Genomic DNA, 24,786 nt, shown 5'->3' with positions numbered 1-24,786 from the left:
CCCCCGCCCCCGGATGATTACCCTCTTGAACCCTGAGGCTGGAGAAATCAATGCCTTGCCCAGGCCTGGTGACTAGTAAAAGAAGCTCGCCATGGTTCTGGCCTTTCCCCGCTTCCTATCACAAACTGCAGAACACACATCAAAGCCTGCACAATTCCTAGGCTGGTAAAGACATGCGGGGTATACTCTGAGATTTTCAAAGAGGGGAGCAAGTAAGATTTGCCAGCCCAGAGCAAACCGCACCTGGCACACACAGCCCTGCCAGAGCTGTTCTCAGCCATCCGGGCGGGAGCCGGGCAGCCCCCGGAGCAAGGCTTCATCCCGATGGGCCCTCTGAGTGCCCCCCTTCAATCCAAGCCCACCCCCAGCCAAACAGCAACCTCACATGAGCTACTCCCCTCCGCTCCACCAGGCGGACCCCTCTAGGCGACCAGCTGTCCCAGACTGCCCAGACTGTTCTCCAGGATTTTCAGTTTGAAAACCAGGGCAGTGTGGGGCAAACTGGGATGAGCTGCCCACTCTCCCAAAGTCCTGTCTGAACTGAGTGCACAGGGTGAGTGGGAACCAGTCCGCCTCCCAGCAGGAAATGTAATCACTTTGAGTCAGCCCCCACTTCAGAGGCCCTGCGAGGGGTGGGGTGTCCAGATAGAATGTGTCCTCTTCCGGAAACCGCAAACCAAGGCAAGAGCACAGGGCCCAGGGCAGTGGGCAGCTCCAGCCCTGCCCATGTCCACCAGATGGACATGACCTCCCCATTCCCTAAACTCCTATGCTGCTACTGCTGGGGAGATGGCCTTGACACTTCACTTCTACGTCCCCTCCCAGTCCCGAGCACTGCTCTGGGCATAGAGAAAGGGCTGCTGCTCAAAGAGCAGCACCACACAGATGCAAGGACGCAGTGGTTTCCCTGGGGCAGCTACTTTCCCACTCAGGGTGGCTCTTGGTGTCTCCCAACACCCTGGGGCAGCTAGGGAAATTCTGCAAATTAAGTGTTTTGTGACTTATGAAGTAGTATTCACGTTTGGGGGAAGTTAACACTGATGTTATTATTGAATTTACATTTGCCATTTTGCTACTTATTTTCTACATGTTTCCTGTCCTTTTTGTTCTGTTTCTCCTTGATTGCCTTCTTTTGTGTTAAACATTATTCACATACTATCTTAATTCCTGGGCTTTAAAACTATTTTTGCTATTATATTTTATTTATTATTATTGTTTTATTATTGAAATTCAGAACATATAGAGAATTCCAAACTCTGAAGCCATTCAATCAGTGAAGAGAGATTATTTGTCATTGATCTAAAAGTAAAAAGCAAAACAAAACAAAAACGGCAACTCCCTACCTAAGGCCATGATACCCCGTTTCCAGGACACAGAATTTCCAGTGGCTGCTTAAGGAGTCAGTAGTGAGAGAGAGAGGAGGCCTGTCCTGGGCTCCAGCTCTGGGCGCTGGGGTGGCTCGTGCACAGGCAAGGCAAACCTTTCAGCCATGAGCTCTGCAGTCTAGGGAACAGGCTTTTCAGCCTCAGCTTGGCTTTTTGCTGGCTTGTGACCCGTGAAAGTCACTGGATCTCTCTAAACTTCTGTTTCTTCATCAGCATGACAGGGGAAACTTTTCTGAAGTAACTGTTGTAAAGGGGGCCCACGAAATATCAAGTACCCAGCAATAAGAAGACACAAACAGGTGTCAAGCTCCTAGCACCCCCAGATGCTAGGAGGTGTATTTACTCCTCCCAGCAATGGAAGAACGTGACTATACAGCGTCCCCATTTTATAGCTGGGAGATGAGGCTCATCGAATTGAAGTGACTTGCCCTCGGTCACAGGGCTCAGCAGCGGAGAAGCCAAGAGCAGACCCCGGGGCCTGCGGCCTGAGGGCCCCTATTTACACACGTTCAGGAATCATTGGCAAGGTTAGAGTTAGGGTTCAGAAGCCAAGGGCAGACATCCGCCCCCGGGGGGAGGACTGACTACCTGGGTGAAGGCATTCACACAGCTCCCAGCCTCAAGGAGCAGCTGTACACAGTCGGGGTGGACGCCTTCAGCCGCCGCGTGCAGGGCGGTCAGACCTTCCTGAAACACACGGGGAGAGTGTGAGGATGGCAGGGAGGCTGAGGCCAGACTCTGAGATGAGAGGGACCCCTTGCGCTATGGCTCCAGAGCTCTAGGAGCTCTCCATGGCCACGCTACTGAGGACGACAATCTGGGTCATTATCCGTGGTTCCCTGAGCCCCGTACCCGATTTTCTCACGTTGAGGAGCATGTGGTACATTGCCTTCCGCCTCCACATCCCTGCTCAGGGTCTCACCCTCCAAGCTACCCAGCCCCCTGCCCTCTCACTCCAGGAAGCCTCTAGCAGGGGAAAATCAGGCTGTACCTTGGGCCATCCGTTCCTCGAAAGCAGGGAGCAAGCAAGCGTCTCTGCCTCCTCTGGGCGGTGACTCACCACGTTCTGCTCCTCCAGGTCCAGCCTGATGTCCACAAGCCGCTGCAGCACAGCCAGGTGGCCCCGGCTGGCAGCCAGGTGAAGGGCCGTGTTCCCCTCCTGCATGCAGAAGGGCTCCCAAGGGACTGGTAGAATCACAGACCCTTGGAGGCCCTGGGGACCTGCTGGAAATGCCCCTCGTTGTATAGACATGGAAGCTGAGGTCCAGAGAGGGGAAGTGACACATCTAGGGTCACAGAGCAAGTCGATGAAAAACTTCAGCCCCAAATGCTGGGCCAATGTCTCCCTGCCCCTGAGAAGTATGCCTCGAACTGCAGCCAGGGGCACTTCCAAGGTCCAAGTCCTGATCCTTCCTTACACTTGAAGGCAGACACAATACTTGGGGGTAAAAAAGTCCCTACTTTGCATGCCCCTGTCTAAAGCCAGTCCCTCCTTGAGCCATCCTAGATCCATCCCCTCCCCCTGCTCAAGGCCACAGCTCCAAGGACTGTCCTTGGCGCTCAGGTTGTGCCCAGGCAGCCAGCTGCATGGCCCAGTTCAAAATGGTAGCTTCTCATTGAAGAGTGTGGCCCTGCTGACCACACTATTTAAAACTGCAGCTCCAGGGGCGCCTGGGTGGCTCAGGCAGTTAAGCATCTGCCTTTGGCTCAGGTCACAATGTCGGAGTCCTGGGATGGAGCCCTGCATTGGGGCTCAGTGGGGAGTCTGCTGCTTCTCCCTCTGCCCATCCCTTTACCGCTTGTCCTGTCACTCACGTGTGTGCTCTCTCCCTCTCAAATAATAACATCTTAAAACTGCAACTCTCACCCTCCCGTCCTCCTGATCCCCTGATCTTGCTGGACTTTTCCTTCCCTTTTCCCCCATAGCACTGATAAACTAACACACTATAATTTGCTTGTATACTATGCTTATTGTTTATTGTCTGACTCTTCCTGCTAGAACATAAACACCTCAAGGGCAGGGATTGTTATTTTTGTTCTCCAGCGTTTCCCCAAGTGCCTAGAATAGGGTCTGGGGCATGTGGCAGACATTCAGTAAAATATTTGTCCAATGAGTAAATACTGTGATGGAGAGACTGACATGTGACTCCTGGCACTTAAGAGCCCCAGGGCTGGTAGTTGTCTCACACTTGAGAAGTCTAAAGCGACACAGCCAAAGGAGGTGGCTCCCCTGGGTGTGGCAAAGGGCACACTGCTCTTTGTATCAGAAGTGGCTCTTGCCAAGCGCAGATTGGGGTTGTCCTTAAAGGGATCTTTCTGCAGGGCAGCTGGGAGGCTCAGTCAGTTAAGGGTCTGACTCTTGATTTCAGCTCGGGTCATGATCTCAGGGTCCTGAGATCGAGACCCATATCAGGCTCTGTGCTTGGCGGGGAGTCTGCTTCTCCCTCTCCCTCTGCTCCACCTTCCCCTCTAAAAATAAATAAATCTTTTTTTTTTTTTTTAATGGGATCTTTCTGCAGAGGACAAGTAGTGGTGAAGGGGTCCCAGCAAACAGGAAGAAAGCTGGAAGGGGCTAGCCAGAGAAGCAGATTCCCCAGTGAGCCGGAAGCCCAAGAGAGGGCTCAATCCCAGCACCGCAGGATCACAACTGATCTGAAGGCAGATGCTTAACTGACTGAGCCACCCAGGCACGCCAATATGGGCATGCAATTTTGAAAGCTTCTTTCTAGAATTTCCAATTACAAGATTCTGGGTAAGGATCAAAGCTGGGCTTTTCTTGTTTTCCAATTTGGGTGCTCCCACCCTCCTGGCACCCTGAGTACAATCCTGTTACTACCTCTGAGCTAGATGCATCCTGGCAGGCGCTGTCCTTCACTCCTTTCTGTGCTCCCGGTTCCTGGCCAATAACCCTCACAACATAGCCCAGAGCATGACCTGCTTAGCCCGTTTCCAGAATGAAGGAAATCAGCCTGATTTGATTCTCAGGACTAAGAGGACGAGTGTGGACAGCTGGATTCCATGCAAACCCCAAGGGCTCAGTGCCTCAGGAGGCAGCAGCCCTGGGCAGGGCATCAGGTTGCTGGTTCCAAACCCAGCCCAACCTTTGTGTTGCTTTGTGACCTTGGCTAAAGCATCCCCCTCTCTGGACCTCCCATCTATAAAACGAGAAGGTCGAACTGGTCCCCAGTGAAGCGCACTTGCCGTTCTAAGCCCCTGTGTGCATTTGCCTATCATTAGTTTATAAACAGAACTCCTCTATCCCGGCCAAGCACATTAATCAGAAGATTAATAATGGAGTTTGTCCCTTTATTGGAGCATTGTTTAGAATTTGCTGCAACATACTTGCCTAATGATTCACAATGGCCCACTGATAAGAGTCATTTTCAGGGTAGTCCCCGCAGGCCCAGCCCTCAGCTCTCCTCAGACTGGTGAAATCCTGCTTGAAGCTCTCCACCCTCCGCCAACTGCTCCCTCCTCCAGGCTTTCATCCTATTTCTGTCATGACCACTTAGATGACTAAATGACACAGAAGGTAAATAACCAGGAGATGCATGGCTACCACCATCCCCTAACTCTTCTCCTCACTCCCAGCAACAGACAGCCCCAAGGGCATCAAAATCCTATCAAACCTACCCTGGCAGTACCACTGGCCAACAGACTTGCCATCCCAGCTCCCCACAGCTGGCCACAACTTTCTACCAATGTGGCCGCCCAGGATCCCTGAGTGAAAACCTGTGTCTCAGAGATCTTTGGGCTCCTCACGCGCAGCACAGGACGGGCCCATAGCACTCGCTCAAATAATGCCTGCCGGACGAACATCAGACCCTCTCTGGTCCTTAAGCCGTCTGCTCCTCCAGCATGCTGGCGACAGAAGTTGGTGCAGGTCAGCCACCAGCGCCCACCCTGGTCAGGAGCCCAGAGCTTGGACTGACCCTGGCACCCAGTTACAGTACCTTGTCTTTCACACTGTGGTCACAGCCAGAGCCCACAAGGAAGTCCAGAGCATCCAGCTGCCCCTGCTCGGCCGCCCGGTGGAACGCCGTCCTTCCCAGCTGACCAGGTAGGGGAAGAAAGTGACCCTTCTGTACCCTGTAGGAGGCACACTGCCTACCTAGCCAGCCACTCAGGGCTTGCAGGGGCCTCTCTTGCCTCAGGAACTCTCCCCTCCCCTCGCCCTTCACACCTGACCTGGAAAGCCCAGACCCAACTTTCCAGCAAGACCTACTGGGTGGGGCCCCCCCTCACTGAAATCCTTCTGTGGCTCCTGCTGCCTGCTGAATACAGGACCAATTTCTAAGGCATGAGGTGGAGGAAATTTCCACAAGGGGCTCCCAACATGGCCTTGGCTCCCTCTCCCAAAATTCCAGTCCATCTGAACTCACATTCAAAGGGCCCTTTTCCAGTTCTAAAGCCCTAACAATGTTCTTCTATTTACAAAATCTCCCTGCTTTCCAATCTTACCAACAAAATCCAGTTCACTCACTAAATGCCCCCTCCTCTAGGAAGCAGGAAGCAGTGGCTCCCATCTCTCTAACCTGTTCTCTCTGAGGAACTGACCATTTTCCTCCTGTGTCCCACTCATTTGTGCCCTAACACCCCTTCTAGACCAGCAGTTCCCTGAAGTGGAGTCCAATCTGCACTACCCATAGCTCAAAAGGATGCACTCAAGGAATGGGCAAGAGTGGCCCCAGGAGCCCCAAACCCAATGGGAAGGACAAGCAGCCTCGAGGCCACTCTCACTTTGTCAGCATGGTCCAAGGGCACGTCCTCCAGGTCCTCCATTATGAACGCCAGCACCGGCACGTGGCCTTTTTGGGCTGCACAGTGTAGTAAGGTCAGGCCGTCCTGGAAACAAGGTGGTAGACCAGGGTGGTCCCTACAGTCTATGAAGAGGGCCCTTCTCACACCCTGGCTCTCTCGCAGATGGTGAGGGTTTGCAACCCAGAGCACAGCTTTCCCATGGAAAAAACACAGTATGTAAATGTGGGTGGACCCCTGGGCCACCACAGGTGCCCACTCAGCCTCACCAGGGCTGGTGGGAGTCAGGATGCCAGAGTCCCAATCCCAGCTCCAGCACTGGTCAGCAGTGCAGTGCGGTCTTGAACAAGTCATCTGTACCTCCACGAGCCTCCATTTTCTCCTAGGTCAAATCAGGATAACCCCGGACTACCTCAGTGGGTTGCTGAGCCGGTTGGACAGCATCACCTACAGAAAGTTTTTTATACCCTGATAAATAACTCAGGGTGTAAGGTGAGGTCGAACAGCATTGACAGTCCCTAGAATACCCCCCCCCAGAACATTCTTCCACGTTTACAACATCTGCTTGTCTTGATAGGGCCCCAAATGAGAAATAAGGTGACTAAAGTCCCCAGGATCTGTCTCTAGGAGGTCACTTCCTCACCTTTGGGGAGGGCTGAGAGCTGATGGGGTCTGCAGGGACTAGGAGGTGTTGAAAAAGGAGAAGTAGACTCATGATGGAGTCACTTGTGCTAAGGCCCACCCACATCACCATTCCTAACCTAACTACAGCCTCAGCCTCTCCCAGATAAGTAATCTTAACCAGTCAGTCTGGAATTTCCTGGTCAACACTGGGGAGGAAATCCACCATTTTACCCCCTTACTTACTCTATTGTTAGAAATTCTATGGTTTTAGGGGCACCTGGGTGGCTCAGCAGGTTAAGCCTCTGCCTTCGGCTCAGGTCATGATCCCAGGATCCAGGGATCGAGTATCAAGCTGATATGGGGGGGGGGGGGGTCTCTGCTCAGCAGGGAGCCTGCTCCACCTCCCCCTCCCCCGCCTGCCCCTACCCCACCCCCACCACTGGCCCCCAAAGGAAGGTGATCTTGCCTAAAACAATCCAGTCTTTGCTAGAATAACTTCCTTGCCCCACTGCCTTTTGCCTATAAAAGTCTTTCAGTTTGCACAGCTCCCCAGAGCTCCCTTCTGTTTGCTAGATGGGAAGCTGCCCAATTCATGAATCATTGAATAAAGCCAATTAGATCTTTGAATTTACTCACTTGAATTTTGTTCTTTAACAGAGGAGAAGTGGCCAGAAAAGAGGTGTAGGCTAGAAGAAGGTCTCTTGGACCCAGAAGCAATATTTAAGTGAGGGACATTTGCAAATCCTACGTTTATAGCCCAGAGCTTCTACCAAGGCCTTGCATTATAGCTGGAGTGTTTGGAGCCCTGTTTTTCAAATAGATTGCAACCATCGATGGGTCATAAAAATCAATATACTGAATGATGTTGTACATCTTGACAGTGCTTTGGATTACACTGGAGTAAAATCTGTCAAATCTCAGTGACTATGAACTTAAGATTTGTATATTTCATTTTAGGTAAAGAAATTGAATTCTAGTTAATGTTATGCATGCTGAAGTATTTAGAGGTAAGTATAGTGATGTCTGTAATTTATTTTGAAATTATTCCAAAATTTATAAAGAACTCTAAAAGCTCATCAATGAGATATTAAACAACCCAATTAAAAAATCATTTAGACACAAAGAAGGTATATGGATGGCAAATAAGCACATAAAAAGATACCTAACATCATTAGTTATTATTGAAATGCAAATTAAAACCATAGAATTTTTTTTTAAGATTTTTATTTATATATTTGACAAAGAGAGAAACATCACAAGTAGGCGGAGAGGCAGGCGGGGGGAGGGGGAGGTGGAGCAGGCTCCCTGCTGAGCAGAGACCCCCCCCCCCCATATCAGCTTGATACTCGATCCCAGGACCCTGAGATCAGGACCTGAGCCGAAGGCAGCGGCTTAACCCACTGAGCCACCCAGGCGCCCTCCTTTTGCATTTTTATGGAGGCTTCATTTCATAGACTTGATAGATTAAGTCCTTGGTCATTGGTGATTGACTCAACCTCCAGCCTCTCTCCCCTCCCTGGAGGTCAGGGAGTGGGACTGAAATTTCTAACCCTCTAATTGAATTGGTTTCCCAGGCAACCAGCCCCCATCTTCAGGTTACCTTGGGCTTTCCTTGCCAGCAAATTAACATAACAATAGACACTTTAATCACTCTGTACACTTAGAAAATTCCAAGGGTTTTAGGAGCTCTGTGCCAGAAACAGGACGAAATACGTATTTCTTATTATAAACCATAATTTCACACTTGATCATGTGGTTATGCGGTCTTAGCCAGGTTTCTCCACTGGAATGTTAGCATTTTACCCCCTTACTTACTCTATTGTTAGAAATTCTATGGTTTTAGGGGCGCCTGGGTGGCTCAGCAGGTTAAGCCTCTGCCTTCGGCTCAGGTCATGATCCCAGGATCCAGGGATCGAGTATCAAGCTGATATGGCTCTCTGCTCAGCGGGGAGCCTGCTTTCCTCTCTCTCTCTCTCTCTCTCTGCCTGCCTCTCTGCCTACTTGTGATCTCTGTCTGTCAAATAAATAAAATAAAAATCTTTAAAAAAAAAATGCTGGGGCGCCTGGGTGGCTCAGTGGGTTGAGCCGCTGCCTTCAGCTCAGGTCATGATCCCGGGTCCTGGGTTAAGCCCCACATCGGGCTTTCTGCTCAGCAGGGATCCTGCTTCCTCCTCTCTCTCTGCCTGCCTCTCTGCCTACTTGTGATTTCTCTCTGTCAAATAAATAAATAAAATCTTTAAAAAAAAAAATGCAAAAGGACAGGGTTGGGAGAACTTCCGGGTTAGTGAACAACAATGCATCCACGGGCTGGATCCCACATTTCAAGGACAGAAGTTCCTTTGTTCGCGACCTTACCCATGTGTCTCTACATCTGGCTATTGATTTGTGTCCTTTAATATCCTTTGGAATAAATTTGTGATCCAGTGAGTAAACTGGTTTCATGAGTTCTGTGAGCCCCTCTAGCAAATTAACCAACCCTAAAGAGAAGGTCGTGGGAACCTCTGATTTATAGCCAGTCGGTCAGAACCCCAGGTGAGGGACTGGCTTCTGAAATGGGGGTGGTCTTGTGGGACTGAGCCCTTAACCAGGGGAATCTGATGCTATCTCCAGGCAGATAGTGTTGGAATTGGGCTAAATTTGTGGGATACCCGGTCAGTGTCCATGGAGAATTGAACTAATTACTTGTGATATGGAAAAACACACACATTGGAATTGGGGTCAGAATTGGATCAAGGTAACATCACCAGTGACAGGCCATATTGGTACTGATATTTCTTCTATCGAGACCCACAAAATAGAGGTTGCCCAGTGACCTGGCCCAGGTCACAAATCTGAACCTACCTCAAGGGCACCTGGGTAGCTCAGTCAGTTAAATACCTTCCTTCAGCTCAGGTCATGATCCCAGGGTCCGGGGCTCTAGCCCTGCTTCGGGTTCCCTGCTCAGCGAGCATGGCGTCTGCTTCTCTCTCTCCCTCTGCTCCTCACCGCGGCTTGTGTTCTCTCTTTCTCTCAAATCGATCTACCTATCTATCTATATAAATCTATCTCAGCCTGCACTTATAGGAAACTTAACATACACCAATGACAACCTTACACACATTCAGCGGTACTAACTCCCCCTACCCTAGAAAACAGAACCTGCCTGCCTTACAAGGAAATCCTCCTAGCAGCCAGTCCTGCCATTTCTGGGTTGTTGCTTTTGGGTCTCTACGAAATTCGTTCTTGCCCCAAATCCCTCCAGAAGAGTGTTCAACTGCTTTGAAGGGCTGTAGTCCCTCCATCCAGGAAATTTTTTCTTCTGAATAAAGGACATCAAACTCACTACCAAACTGTTTGTGTTTTGGGGGCGACTGGCTGGCTCAGTCAGAAAAGCATGTGACTCTTGATCTTGGGGTCATGAGTTCGAGCCCCATGGTGGGCACAGAGTTTACTTAATTAATTAGTGTTTGCTTTGTCATTGGGCAGTGTCCTATGCACCCTGATAGGAGGCAGTGAAGGACACCTAACCCCTGGTTTTGTTTCCCAAATTCCATAACCCCAATCTAATCATGAGAAAAACATCAGACAAACCGGAATTAAAGGACAGCGTACAAAATGCCCAACCAGGACTCTTCAAAAGCATCAAGGTTGTGAAAAACAAGGATAGACAGAAACTATCGCAAGATCGGAGGAGAGTAAGGAGACAAGATGACTAAATACTTCATAGGATATTAATGGGAAATTTGCTGAAATTTTCATGCAGCCTACAGTTTAGTAAAACTCTAGATATCACCAGTCCCTGGCAAAGCAGAGTCAGGTAAATAGCAGGGAAAAAGAAATCTCTAGGGCCAAAAGAACTGTGGCCCAGCCATGGCCTGACTCAAGGCTCCTTTGCAAGTGGGCTGAATACCTCCAGGGAGGACCTTGAACAAGGGATAGAAAGGTAGTCGGAGGGACTGCTTGCAAAGATGGCCACAACTGGGGCGCCTGGGTGGCTCAGTGGGTTAAACCTCTGCCTTTAGCTCAGGTCATGGTCTCAGGGTCCTGGGATGGAGCCCTGCCTCAGGCTCTCTGCTCAGCAGGGAGCCTGCTTTCCCCTCTCTCTCTGCCTGCCTCTTTGCCTACTTATGATCTTTCTCTCTCTGTCAAATTAATAAATAAAGTTTTGAAAAAAAAAAAAAAAAAGATGGCCACAACTATTTCTCCCACCCCTGGAAAAACCCAAAGCAACAGGATTGTGCTACTATTCCCAATAAGGGGGGTGGTGGGGATCCAATATTCTCCATCCCCTGAAGCCAGGCTGGCAAGGCAATGGGCTTCGAGCAATAGAATATGGTGGAAATGGTATCGTGACTTCCCAGCTGTGGCCTCAAGAGACCATGCCCCTTCCACTCTTGCATTCTTTCATCATTGAAAAAAAAATGCTCAATTTTTAAGTAGAATTTAATGAAAACAGGAATGTCCTTTTTTTCCTCCACTTTGAATTTTCTCTAAGGACCCAGATTGAGAACTCCTGGCTGACAGCTCTGGTCCAGAAATGTTGCATTTTCATAAGGACCACTGACCCCCCGAAAAGGTAAGACACCAGTGCTGGGATCCCTGGCACTCTGACTCCCTGGGGCTTCCTTCCTCCCAGAGCACCCGAGTGAGCAGCGGGGGAGCTCCAGGCTCCCTAACACTCCAGGCACTGAGCCAAACACTGAGCCAAACACTTTACATGCAACACTGAGTTGCTCCCCCAGCTCAGAGGTGAGGACTAGCACCCCCATTTTCCAAGGGGAAACTGAGGCTCGGGATGCTTAAGTAATTTGCCCAAGGTCCCAGAGTTTGGCAACCAGAACTTTACTCCTTCCACCCCACCGTACCACAAGGGAGCCAGGGCCAAGCGGGAGGTGGGAGGAGGCCCCAGCCTCTCTCATGAAATCTTCTAACCACCCTCTGAGGGTGTTACTTTGATTTCTCCTGTGTGAATAAGGAGGCTGCCCAGAGGGACAGGGACTGTCCCAACATAATAGAGTGGTCGTGGGTCAGGGGCACTAGAAGAAAAAGGCTTTTAATGCTGACAGGAAAGGCACCCGAGCACTTCTCCCAGCCCCAGTGGAAACAGCAAGCACCCCAACTTCACAGGCTGAGTTCTTCTGGGGCTTCTGGAGGATCCTCAGAAGGCAGAGCCATGTGGGGAGAAGGAGGGGGAAGAGATGGGGGTAGATGGCAGAGGTGGGGGCAGACCGGTGCATCAGGGCAGGGGAACAGAGGGGGCAGGGACTCGGAGAGCAAGGGGGCTCCCCACTGAGGCCTTACCTTGTTCTCACAGTGGATCTTGGCCCCAGAGTTGACCAGGATCTGGAGGATCTGTAAGTGGCCAAACCAGGCAGACAGGAGAAGCGCATTCATCCCAAACTGGAGGAGAGGACATGGGGGAAGAGTCGAGGTGAATGTGAGCAGGTGTGGCCGTGCCACCTGGGCCCACGTCTGCACTGAAAATCATACAACCGTAAGGGACCATAAGTGCCACCCTACCTAGAGAGCCGCTAAGCTTAATGAACGTAAAAATCATGGCATTTTTTTTATTTTTTAAATTTTTGAAAAGATTGTATTTATTTATTTGAGAGAGAGAGAGAGAGTGCACGCGAGAGAGAGCTCAGGAGTGGTGGTGGGTGGGGTGGAGGCAGAGGGAGAGGGAAGAGCAGATTCCCCACGGAGCAGGGAGCTGGACACAAGTTTTGTTCCCAGGACCCTGGGATCTTGACCGGAGCAGAAGGCAGACACGTAACCAACTGAGCCACCTGGGTGTCCCTGCGTGGCTTTTTTTTTTTTTTTTTCAATAGAGGCTGAGACACCATTGCAAACTTTTGCTTTTGCTAAATAAAATTTTAAAATAGGGGTGCCTGGGTGGCTCAGCCGGTTAAGCATCCAACTCTTGATATCTGTTCAGGTCATGATCTCCTGGGTCATGAGACTGGCCCCACATCAGGCTCTGCACTGGGTGTGGATCCTGCTTGGGCTTCTCTTGCTCCCTCTTCCTTAGCCCCTCCGCCACTCGTGCTGTCTCTGGATGGATGGATGGATAAATAAATAACAGCTACCATCTATTCTCCCCATCATTTAATAAAGAAGGAACATTTTAACATAAAAAATTGGGGAGAAACTAATCTCAGAGTATGCTCTTTGCAAATACAGCTTCACGAAAAACATACTACATTGTTCTTATTTTCTGGTTTGCTGTGGCTGGTGAAGACTGGTGTTTGGGAACCACAGTTTGACTCTCCTACAGGACGGCCTCCAGGCGGATGGCTTGTGCCTGCAGACAGGCACTGCCCTGACAACCACTGCTCATGGTAAGAAAGTCCCTCCTTACTCTGCACTGAAATCTGCATCCTTGCACCTTCCAGCCCACAGGCCCTTGGCGGCCACGGAGAGCATGTCTGGGCCCTTTTCCGAGGGTGGCCTGGCGCCTGTTTGCAGGATGCCCTTCCTCAACACCTGTGAAGTGCTCCGGGATCTTGAGAGCCCCACAATGACCTCTGCCCTCATGGGTTCTGCCTGTGACCCCGCACGGGGGAGAATTACAGCGACTGTGGGCTGGCTGGCTGAGGGAGAGCATGAGTACTCACATGGCAGAATCCACGGGGAGAAGCCCACAGGAGCCTGGGAATGAAAAGGGTCAATGCTCAGGGCTGGCTGGGGGAGGAGAGTCATGGGAGCCAGAGCCTCCTGCCAGTGGGAACCCCAGGGATATTTCCGTGTCCTAGTTCCAAGAACTGTCCAGGACAGAGCTCTGTGGCATATCCCTTGAGACCTTCGCCCCGACAGCAGGATCTCCCTCTCTTGTCACCCCCCACCCTTCTGTTATCTAAAGTAGGCATGCCCATCAGCTTTCTTAGTTTTCTTTTTTTTTTTTTAAGATTTTATTTATTTATTTGACACACAGAGAGAGAAATCACAAGTAGCTAGAGAGGCAGGCAGAGAGAGAGGGGGAAGCAGGCTCTCCGATGGGCAGAGAGCCCGATGCGGGACTCGATCCCAGGACCCTGAGATCATGACCTGAGCTGAAGGCAGAGGCTTAACCCATTGAGCCACCCAGGTGCCCTCTTAGTTTTCAAAATATCCTTATTCCTGAGCCTGAGCGGCTCAGTGGGTTAAGTGTCTGCCTTCAGCTCAGGTCTTGATCCGAGGGCCCTGGTATAAAGTCCCTCATCAGGCTCCTTGCTATGCAGGGAGTCTGCTTCTCCCTTTCACTCTCTCTCTGACAAATAAATAAGTAAAATCTTTCTTATTTATATGTAATATACATATTACTATTTGCAAAGGAAACAGAAGATTTATAAAAGCACTGTTTCTTTTTTTTTTTTTTAAGATTTTATTTAATTGTTTGAGAGAGAGAGACAGTGAGAGAGAGCATGAGAGGGGAGAAGGTCAGAGGGAGAAGCAGACTCCCTGTGGACCTGGGAGCCTGATGCAATACTCGATCCCGGGACACCGGGATTATGACCTGAGCCAAAGGCAGTGGCTCAACTAACTGAGCCAACCAGGTGGCTGTCTCTTTCTGTCTCTCTCATATCTTTTTTCCTCACTGATTCTTTCAAGGAAGAAATAACAGAGCACAGCAGTGATCATGGAGGGACTTTGTGGACAAAGGCCTGTTGCATGAGATTCCAGTATTTTTTCAGGAAGCTCAGGCTAAGGATCCCAGACATTTTTATTCTAGAGTCACCTCTAAATGAGGCCTAAGCAAATGCAGAGAGATGGGGCGGAAGTGGGAAGGTAGATGTTGCTGCCTCACCCAGAGCCCCAGCTGGTCATCAAGCTTTCCCTCATGCTGGGGCCTGGGAGCAGTGAGAGGCCAAGGCAAAGAACAGTATTTCTGGGAAAGGTATATCTCTGCAGGGAAGTTTGTAATTCCTTAAAAATTTTTTGATTCAGACTCTTAAATATAACCCTGTTAAATGTCATTGTCAGGGGTGCCTGAGTGGCTCAGTGGGTTAAAGCCTCTGCCTTCGGCTCCGGTCGTGGTCCCAGGGTCCTGGGATGGAGCCCCATATCCAGCTCTCTGCTGAGCAGGGAGCCTGCTTCCCTTCCTCTCTCTCTGCCTTCCTCTCTGCCTACTTGTGATCTCTGTCTGTCAAATGGATAAATAAAATCTTTAAAAAAAAAATTTTTTTTTTTAAATGTCATTGTCAGACCCAGTCCTTTCCCTAAACCTGTAGAGATGATTTTGTAGACACTGTCAGTGCTCCCTCTCAGCACGGTGTTGCCTGCCAATTTGTTAAGTAAGACTGTTAGTCTTCTATTTTTTTTTTTTTTTAAGATTTATTTATTTATTTGAGAGAGAGAGAGTTCACAGGCAGAAAGGGCAGGGGGACAAAGAAACTTAAGCAGACTCCGGTGCGGAGCACAGCCTGCCACAGGGCCCAGCTCAGGGCCGACTCACCAGCCTGAGATCAGACCTGAGCCGAAACCAAGAGCTGGTTGCTTAACCCACTGTGCCACTTAGGAGCCCCAGACTGTTCGTCCTCATTCAGGTCGCTGGTTAAAGCCTTAGCCAGGGCACAGCCTTGTGGCATATCGTGAGAGTCCCCTCTCCTGATGGCTTTATTAATAAGTCCTTTATTGGGGCACCTGGGTGGCTCAGAGGGTTAAAGCCTCTGCCTTCGGCTCAGGTCATGATCCCAGGGTCCTGGGATGGAGCCCCGCATCAGGATTTCTGCTCAGCAGGGAGCCTGCTTCCTTCTCTCTCTTTGCCTGCCTCTCTGACTACTTGTGATCTCTGTCTTTTAAATAAATAAATAAATAAAATATTTTTTTAAAAAAGTCCTTTATCAATCCATCCAATTATCTGTTCTACAGCCCGCCTCTCTCCCTGTTCACATGGTATCATGAGGGACTGAAAAGGCTCCCTGAGAACTACAAAACTCTAAAAAATGGAGAGATCTTTATGGCTGTACAGGGGGAAACTGGTGCTGTGTCACTGGCCCCTGAAGATTCCCTGTCCACCCTGCACCCTGTGTTTGCGGATCAGTGCACCCTCCACCATGACCGTGGACTCAGACCCAGAGGGAGCGCTGGTGCTCCTCCCCAACCCTGGGACACACAGACAGACAGACAGACATGCACACAGGCACAGGGGCGCCTGCATAAGGGTCCCATACCACATCCTCATCGTCCACAGCAGCCTTGTGCTCCAGGAGCAGCCGCACAGCTGGCTCGTGCCCGGCGCCCGCAGCCCAGTGCAGGGCCACCCTGCCTACCTGCCGGGAGGGACAGGAGAGCTTGAGGCACCAGCTGCCTGCCTGGCCAGTCCCCCACCCCACCCTTCCCCCCCATCTCTCCAGCTGCAGGACAGCTGGTCTGGTGGTGACACTCAGGCCCCCTCCTCCTCCTCCACATGGCAGCAGCTGAAATGAACGTAGTCAGACACCATGACTACACCCATCCATCCCCCACCAAAACTTCAGAGCTTCCCACAGCTCTTGGGACACACTCCTAACGCTGGTCCCTGCCCACCACGACTCAGAAATGCCAGACTACTCCCCATTGTCCTGTCTTTGCTCCTGCTGGACAGCCACCTGTCAGAGGATTACCGTCCTAGTCCTTGAGGGCCCCCGACAGCCTGGGTTCTGTCCCCTCCTTCCTTCAGAATGGGCCGAAGGGGCTGATCCTGCACCCCGTGGTGAGACCACCCTGGTTTTTGGCCTCAGCACATCTGAGCAAGACTGGGAGAATCCTGCCTCCACCAGCCCATGAACCATAGTTTTTAGCTTATCAGGGGACAACAAAAGGAAACACTAATTTTATGTGTGGTCTTTCTTCCTCAGAGTTTCTGGCCCTACTGTCCCCTCTGCCTATCTTCACCTGGCAAAAATACCACTTCCTCGAGAAGCTTTGCCTGACTGCTGCAGGGAGGACGGGCTCCCTCTGACCTCCACATGCTCTCAGCTTATCACAGTGGGAATGAACTCTTTGTGAGACTCTGTTCACTGTGTCTTCTCCCCAACCAGAAAGTCAGCTCCAAGAGCGCAGGAACCACATCAACTGTGGGCTCTGCTTGGTCCCCAGCACCTAGCACGGTGTCGACCCAGGGGAAGCCCTTTAGCATAACTGACTGACTGAATGAATGAATGAATGAATGGACGGATGAATGAATGGATCTGGCCTTAGTATCCTGTCATCCTACAAGTCCCTGTTTCCATGCAAGTGTTTGTCCAGTGGAGACTGGGGCTCCAGTTATGAATAAAACGCTGTTTTGTATAGTGACTTGCTAAGGTGACTTGCTATACTCATCTGTGCCTGTCCTGATCTACAAATAGGACCGACACTTCCTGCCTCCCCCACCTCTCCAGGGCTGAGGGAGGACCACCAGGAAACAGGTGGCGGAGTGCTCTGAAAACCAAACCGCACCAGATGCACCTGAGAATTCCTGTTACTATTACTGAACCCTGGACAGGCTTCGAAGACCCAGGTCACACACCTGTCATGTCACCCCATACAGAGCAGCCTCTGCTACAGTCAGGAATCCTGCATCCAACCCCTTCAGCCTCCACTGACCTCCCACCCAGGCCAGCATCTCCTCTAAGACAAGCCTGGCACCCAGAAGCCCAAGGAAGAGAGAAGCTACCCTGCAGGGCATCCAGGCCTCTCACCAGTGTCTCCCCCCACCCCCGACACCCCGCCCCCGTCAGAAGGAATGGCTTTTCTCCCTGCCTCCTCCTCCAGTAGGAGGACCACCCCTCGCGCTCCTGCCCTGCGGCCTGATCCATGGGCTAGGTCTCCCTACCTGGTCTTTGAGCCCCTGGGGATCTCCCAGTCCCACAACAGTTTTACACACTCAGTGGGTGCTCAGAAAACTGAACTAAATTGCTTCCTCACACATGCTCAGCCTCTCTTGGTCTGGCCTCTCATAGTCTTGGACTCCTGGACTTCTAACCACGGGCACCACTCCATCTTTGTTCCTCCAGGCTTCTGCCCCTCTCTGTCCATCTGTCTGTCCATCTGACTCCTGGCCTTCAACCCGCTGCCCTCCTGACTCTAATCTTTATTCCTTGGGTGTGCCTTTCAGATGGGTGACAGGAGTTAAGAGTATGAGATCTCAAATTGCCCAAGCCCAGCTGGGAAGCCTAACCCTGACCTCAGGTAAGACCGCTAAGACCTTGAGACAATGTGGACAATCTGAGCCTCCCCCAAGTTAAAACATGCAAACGCTTCTGCCTTGGGCTCCATGAACTGTTCTTCCATGTGGGATTGTCACTGGGATCATTGCAGCAGGCACTTTCCCTGTCCAAGCCTCCCGATTGGGAAGAGCCCCTTTACGAACGTGGTTTCTGGCCCTGACGTTGACTCTCCTCTCCATCAGTTCCTTCATCCTCCTGATGTTGTTCCGCCGGGCGGCCTCATGGAGCTGCCTCTCCACAGGAAGCACTAAGGGCAGAAAAGGGGACGAGGGATGAGGGGCAGGGTCCTCACATGGCGTGAGAAGGAGGGGTGAACAGCTCCTCCCTGCCTGGAATGTTTCCCAGGCAGGGGTTCTTCCAGCTCGAACTCGGACTCGAGGTGGAGATGCTGCTCCTCCCTTCGGATGTTAGGGACTTCCCCAGACAAGCTGCTTTTCTTCACTAATTCACCCCAAGTCCACACAACCAGGACTTAGCAAAACCCTAAAGATGAGACAGCAAGACTGTCCACGGGAGCCAGGTGTGTGCCTGTCACGGCCCTCAGAGGTCCCCCATCATCCAGTTTTCATGAACCCAAGAGCAGCTCTTAAGGAAGGGATGGAATTCATTCCCACTGGAGTTGATAACTACCTTTTCTCTGGCTGTGTCCAGTGAAGAAGGCAGCCAGGAGGTACTGAGCCACCTACTTCATCAGGCTCGGGCAAGGCCAGAGGCACGCTCACCTGGCTTCTTTGTCCTTGGCCCTCCATCTCCTCTCCCTTCATCCCCAATCCTGACCAGCCATCACCTCCCACACACAGCTCTGTGGCCCACCCTGATTTGCCTCTCTCAGGGCTCCCCTTGCCTCAATACTCATTACCTCAAACTATAGAGAGCTCTGAGGTCTGCCAGGGGCAGTGGTGGGTTCAGAGGGTGGTGGCCAGGCCAGGAGGACCCAGGCCTGGTGACATCCTGGGCTCATCTCACCAGACCCCCACACTGCCATCATCCTGACTGCTCTCTTGGCTTGTGAGCATGTCTGGTGTCCTTGGCTGGACCACAAACTCCTTGGTGACCTTGGCCACATCTGACCTTTGCTGACCCACCTACAGCTTACAGCAGGGAGGGATCCATAAAACTCTCTTTCCATGAGTGACACATAGCAGACTAATAGATAACTGTCCCTCCTTCAGAAAGGTTTAGACACACTAGCACAAGGCACAGATATTTGCTGGACCTTTGCATGGTCATTACAGGACAGATAATCTATGGTCTGATTGCTGCCAAACCCACATCCTGTGTGTCTGGTCCAATGTGAATGTCCAGATCCAGCCCCTTTGTATATCTAAGGAGAGGTGTCCAGTGTTTGGGCAGGGAAGGCTAGAATGAGCTCAGGTGACAGACAGGCCTGCCATCCATTTTCCAGATATGCTTTCCAGATATGGGAGAGGGTCTTGGGTTTTTCGGGGCCTTACAGATACAACCTTGGGTCTTTGGGAGCTGCTGGCCCAGGGCAATCACATGGCCCTAGGTTCAACTCTGGCGAGTCACTTCCAGGTCTCCAGGCCTTGTGATTTAATTATCCTGTGGCTCAGTTCCCTCATCTGCAAAATGGGGAACGTGAGCTGCCCTGTAGGGTTATAGTAATGATTAGATATAAGATATGAAAAGCCCCTACCATGATATCTAGCAAATAGTGCCAACATCATCATCACTATGAATCCTATAAGGTAAAGGGTCAGAGAATACATTCTGGTGTCCCTCCAGTTGGGGCTTCCTTCAATTCAGGGTCCAAGAAATCCCAACCAAGGAAAACACCCTCCCAAGCCACCTCCCTGCATTCTTTTTCTCCATAGCACCCCTTACCACAGACATATGCTATACTTACATACTTACTAGGTTCACTGTCTTCCCCCCACCCCATTATAAGCCATGACAGGGGAGATTTTCGTCTGATTTGTTAACTGCTGTATCCCCAAATTCGGGCCCTGGCACACATCTGTTGAATGAATGAATGAATGAATGACATACAAATCATTAAATCTCTTCAGGGGCCTTTCAACTATAAGATGCTGTCCCAGTTAAGACTCATTAGTTCCCCTGGAAAATCAAACCACAAGCTCAGGTAAATGGTGGGAAGGAGGCACTGAGGGGGAGGCAGCTTCAGGTCAATATTTCAGGGGAGGGAGAAAACACTACCTTCCAAATGCGGTCTCCATTGCTAGCTCCACCCTTTCTCACCTCTAAAGAGGGTGCCTTTCCTATAGGGGAGGAGAGGGCTCTACTGGAAGAACCCCTCTCGGATCTCAAATACCTTCAGGAAGCACTAAGTCCTGAGCTTTTGTTTCCTTAACTTCTTGCTGAACAACACCATGATCCAGGTTCGGGAAAAGAGCTCCACTTCAGGTGTGAGCTTAGAGAAGCGGGGATTCTGGTACCCACTGTGCCACTTTCTAGCAGCAGGATCCCAGGCTAGCCATGTACCCCTTGGAGGCCTCGGTTTCTTCAGCTGTAAAACTGCAGGAAAGTGAAGAAAATCATCTGTAGAGATCCCTTCCAGCTCTGATTCCCTTTCTCTTAGCTGAAGCCTGGAAGTGGCCTGGTTTGTGTTGGCAAACGGGCACTGAGTGTGAGTGAGAGCAAGCAGATCCTGCAAGGCACCAATGAAACAGGCATAATCCCATCCCTTCCATCCACCTCAACCCATGCATCCTCTTTCTGTCCACATCAAATACACACTGTGCTCTGGCCTTGGAGACCTTTCCCATGCTGCCTCCTCTGCCCAGAATTCCCTCCCACACATCCCAAAACTCCATGGCTGCACATTCTTTAAGGGCCACTCAAGTCATTCTCTGACCCAGGAAGAACCCTGCACCCTTTGAAACAGCACCTCTATAGAGCCCCTCACCGACCCCCACCCATCCCAAGGAGGACACTAGCCCAGTCCTCCTCCCTCTCTCCCAGGGAGTGCAGCCAAAGCCTCTCAGGCCGGCTGATGCCCACAGGGAATGCTGTGCGGTGAGCTCATCCTACCTGCTGCACATCACAGCTCCTCTGGTTTTCAGTTTCCCCATGCGGTAGAGTCTTCATTACCCTACCCAACCCCAGCATTCTGGGAGGGCAGGGGCCTTCAGCGTTTCTACCACTTAAAGGCTGTGTGACCTTGGGTAACTTATTTAACCATCCTGTGCCTCGGCTTTCTCTTCTGCAAAATGGCCATAACAATAGATCCAACCCGCGGGGCGTCTGTGAAGATCAAATAGTATCCCTGTCCTGGCTCGGCCTAGCACACAAATTAAGTACTCAATACAGGATCGCATGACCTTCTCATTCGCATAAACCTCTAGCTAACGTCTCCGCGGCGGCGGCAGCTCCCTGCTCCTCGGACCCGTGGCGCCGCCGAGTCCCGGACGCGCGGCCAGTGTCCCCCTGGCCCCGTGCGCGTTCCTCTGGACTCCACAAAGAAGCCCACGACCGAGGTGGCCGCGCGGACAGTGCCAATCGCGGGTTCCTGCACCCCCGCGGGCGCACGGGACTCCTCTGGGCTCTGCCCGCGCCCGCCCCCAGACCCCACGGCGCGGCCGACTCACGGCCGTCGGTCTCCCACGCCAGGGGCTCCTCCATGCAGCCGTTCCGCAGCCCGGGCGCGCGCTTCTGCCCCGCAGCGTGTCCGCGTGGGCGCGGCGCCGCGAGCCGAGGGGTGGGGGCGCTGAGCAGGGGTCCGGGCGCGGGGGCTACCGGGAGCGCGGGGGCTACCGGGAGCGCGGGGGTGCGCGCGGCAGCCGCCTCTCCAGAGCTTTCGGTCCTGCCTGGGCCCTGGAGCACGACGTGGGCGCAGCTGCTGTGGCCTCTCCCCACATCCCGAACCAGAATGCAGGTGCCTCCTCCGGCTCCCTCGACCTGCCCATGGCTCCGCGCCTTTCACACGGGAGGCCAGCGGAGCGGGGCCACTCCGGGCTCCGCAGGTCCCCGTGGGCGTGTCTGCGCCAGGAGCTGTCCCAGCCTCCTCGGCCATGGACTTTCGTGTAAGGCCTCCTGCAGGCCCCATCCTCGGCACTCAGGCGCCTGCTCAGCTGCCACCAGACCCTGAAAGTCAGACTCCACAGACACCCCAGCAAGTCTGTAAGCATATAAAGAGATGGGCAGATTTATTCACGATCAGAAAAATACAAGTTAAAATGACAATGAGGTATCACACCAATTAGACTGGCAAAATCAGAAAGCTAAATAATTCCAAACCTTGGCAGCATCGAGAAGCTGTCACAGCCAGGTGGACTGATGGTGGGAGTGGCCTGGGGCAGCCATTCTGGAAAACAATCCCGTAGTCATGAGGGAAACTGAACACGGCGAACTTTGACCCTAGAATGCAGCTTTTCCCTTCCAGTCTCGGAAAAGGACTTGTAAAAGGACGTTCCTTGCTGCCTTGTTTCGTGGTGGCTGGAAGTTGGAGGTGACTTGAGCTTCTGCGCTGAGGGAGTGGGTGGGTAAAGTGTGGGACTATGCAGCTAGAGAAATGAGGAACCAGGATGCAGCTTGGGGATTGGGTGGGGGCTGGGGACGCAGGCCCTGAAAGAATTCACCAAGGCAGAACAAAATAGAGAGAACTTTATTGGATACATTGCAAGGACAATAAAGGGGAGAGGGCCACATTCGGTGGCAAGGGACTATAGTTATAGGGCGGAGTGAGGAAGTATGGGGACATACAGGAGTTTTCCCTTTTTTGGTAATTGCGCCTGGTTTTAAGTAGCACATTGATGCCTTAGGGCTAGTTGGAGGTGGGTCACTTAATGAGCCTGTCTGCATTCAGCCTTGTGGTCTTGTGGGCCCTTTGGCCTTGCTCAAGCCTGTTACCTAAAAGCACCCTCTACAACCAGGTGTGTTCACGACACAGATTTAAACACCCAGTGCTGAGCTGAAAAAGTACAACCCAGTGAGACCTATAACACAATATCAATAAATGCATACACACAAGACAATAGGGATTGCAAAGACACAAACAAAAAGATACACATTAAACATATCAGAATGGGTTGCACTTCAGACCCCTGGGGGCTGTCCATGTCTTCTCTGCTTTGCCTTTTTGGCTTGGAGGCATTTATGGCCCTTTAGATTTAGGGATCCTGGAGTCCCAGACATCTCTACCCCAAGACAAGGAACTATTACTAGTTCTCTGGTAATAATTTTCAGTCATAATTGTAAGTTCAAAGAGTCCTCCTGGAGGAGGAAGTATTTGGGATGGCCTTTGAAAAAAATAACATAATGATAATAGCCAACACTTAGTGAGCTTCAAGCTAAGCACTTTGTGTGAATTATCTCATTTTGTACCCCAAACCACCCTATGTGAAATGGGCATCACCATATTATAGAGACTGAACTGAAGCACAAGAAAGCAAATAATTCTCCCTACTCACATGGGTAAAGGGCAGAGCCAGGCTTCTCGTTCAAGGTGATCTGATTCAAGAGCCAGAACCTGAGCATCCGGCAGGCGGAAAGGACTCTGATGGAGTCAAAGCCACAGGCATCAGGCAGTTTCTCTCTCTAAGCCCTGGCCTCCCGGATGGATGCAGAGGTGCCAGGGAGCGGGTGGCTGGCACACCTGCCCACTTGCCGTCAGCGATAGCCATAGCTCTAGGCTGGCGGAATGAAGTGGCGGCTGTTTTTTGCATCTCAACTAGGATGCTCCTATCTTGGGATACACAGTGAGAATGAAGGGCACAGGAAGCCATAGTCGGGACTTAATTTCACATGATGACTGGGAAAGGGTAGAAAAGTTGCATTTTTATTAAAACTACCATAGTTCAATGAACAAGGGAGTAAGATGCAAAATCTGATGGGCTGCTTTGGACAAGGCCCCAGAGCCTTAAGTGTTCATACCACTCTATCTTGGGGGGATATTTGAAGGGAGGTAGCTGGGGGAACCAAACCCTGGCTCTGCCTTTTTCCTGTCCCTGATGGTATGCAGAGCTCACTTTCACCCTGCTTCTCCAGCCCTCAATCTCACCCCCCTCCCCCGACACACACACCCTTACTCGGCTTGCTCACTCTGATGTTCCCCAGGTCATTCTCAAAGAAGACAGTTCCACACACACATGCTGCTTCCATCCCTTTAGCATTAGGGACTGTGGGGTTGGGGGACAGAAGAGGTAAATCAGAGACCATCACAGTCGACAGAGATGGAGAGAGAGCTTAAGAGCCTAGTGCTGGGGCCTGGGGTAGGGCATGTGAGGTGGTTACAGGACCTGTATGAGTGTGTGTGACAGAGGGACGTGATTGACCTTAACATCTACTATAAACAATGAAGAAATATCAAAGTGATAGAAAACTTGGTTTGACTGTGGAAAAATAACGTCAATTACACTCATTTATGAGCTCTATTTAGCTTAGTAACGATGCACATCATTTCAAATGTCTTTTTTTTTTTTTTCAGTCCTCATGTAGCTGGGGCCCAAGGGTTAGAGGGCACCTGACTCCAGGGGTCCCAAGCAGACCAGATTCGTCCCCTGGCCACTGACAAAATCCAGAGGCAGAGAAATGACTGAGGATGAAACCAGAAAGGAATTAATTTCCGTGAGGCCAACACCCAGAAGCCACAGGCCAGCATCCCACAGACCATCTTTGAGTGCTGAGAATACTTGTAAGTTTAAATAAGGAAAATGTGGGGCAAAAGTCAGTGGGTACATGCAGGTGGGCGGTAAAGGTCAGGTCAATCACTGTTGTGGGGTCAGTCATGGAGTCTTGCAGGCATAGGGGCAGTCCTTATTGCTTGAGGGGGTGGTAGTTTTGGTTCCCATCACAGGATGCTTTGCCCGCAGGGTCTTTTGCCTGAGTTAAGAGATAAGAAGAACCTAATCAACAAATCAATCAATCAAGAAGAGATTGAGTCAAATGAAGGT

General features: G+C 51.2%; 1 protein-coding gene across 5 annotated transcripts in view; it reads right to left on the bottom strand.

The window, feature by feature from the left end:
- ANKDD1A (ankyrin repeat and death domain containing 1A) overlaps nucleotides 1–21,609 on the bottom strand; it is a 41,999-nt gene extending 20,390 nt beyond the window's left edge. For 2 of the 5 annotated variants that reach the window (XM_047739052.1, XM_047739054.1), the window contains exons 1-8: nucleotides 21,484–21,609; nucleotides 18,058–18,161; nucleotides 15,896–15,994; nucleotides 12,048–12,146; nucleotides 6,126–6,230; nucleotides 5,339–5,437; nucleotides 2,446–2,544; nucleotides 1,971–2,072 (exon numbers count right to left, since the gene is read on the bottom strand). In XM_047739052.1, coding sequence (XP_047595008.1) covers nucleotides 1,971–2,072; nucleotides 2,446–2,544; nucleotides 5,339–5,437; nucleotides 6,126–6,230; nucleotides 12,048–12,146; nucleotides 15,896–15,994; nucleotides 18,058–18,161; nucleotides 21,484–21,517 — 741 coding nt within the window. In that variant the 5' untranslated portion in view covers nucleotides 21,518–21,609. The remainder of the gene's footprint in view (nucleotides 1–1,970; nucleotides 2,073–2,445; nucleotides 2,545–5,338; nucleotides 5,438–6,125; nucleotides 6,231–12,047; nucleotides 12,147–15,895; nucleotides 15,995–18,057; nucleotides 18,162–21,483) is intronic. The other 3 variants (XM_047739053.1, XM_047739055.1, XM_047739056.1) reach the window with 2 other exon arrangements.
- Nucleotides 21,610–24,786: the final 3,177 nt, after the last annotated feature.

The sequence above is a fragment of the Lutra lutra genome, chromosome 7, assembly GCF_902655055.1.
Source record: "Lutra lutra chromosome 7, mLutLut1.2, whole genome shotgun sequence".
In the NCBI taxonomy this organism is placed as follows: domain Eukaryota; kingdom Metazoa; phylum Chordata; class Mammalia; order Carnivora; family Mustelidae; genus Lutra; species Lutra lutra.
This window is presented reverse-complemented; position numbering and strand designations above follow the sequence as displayed.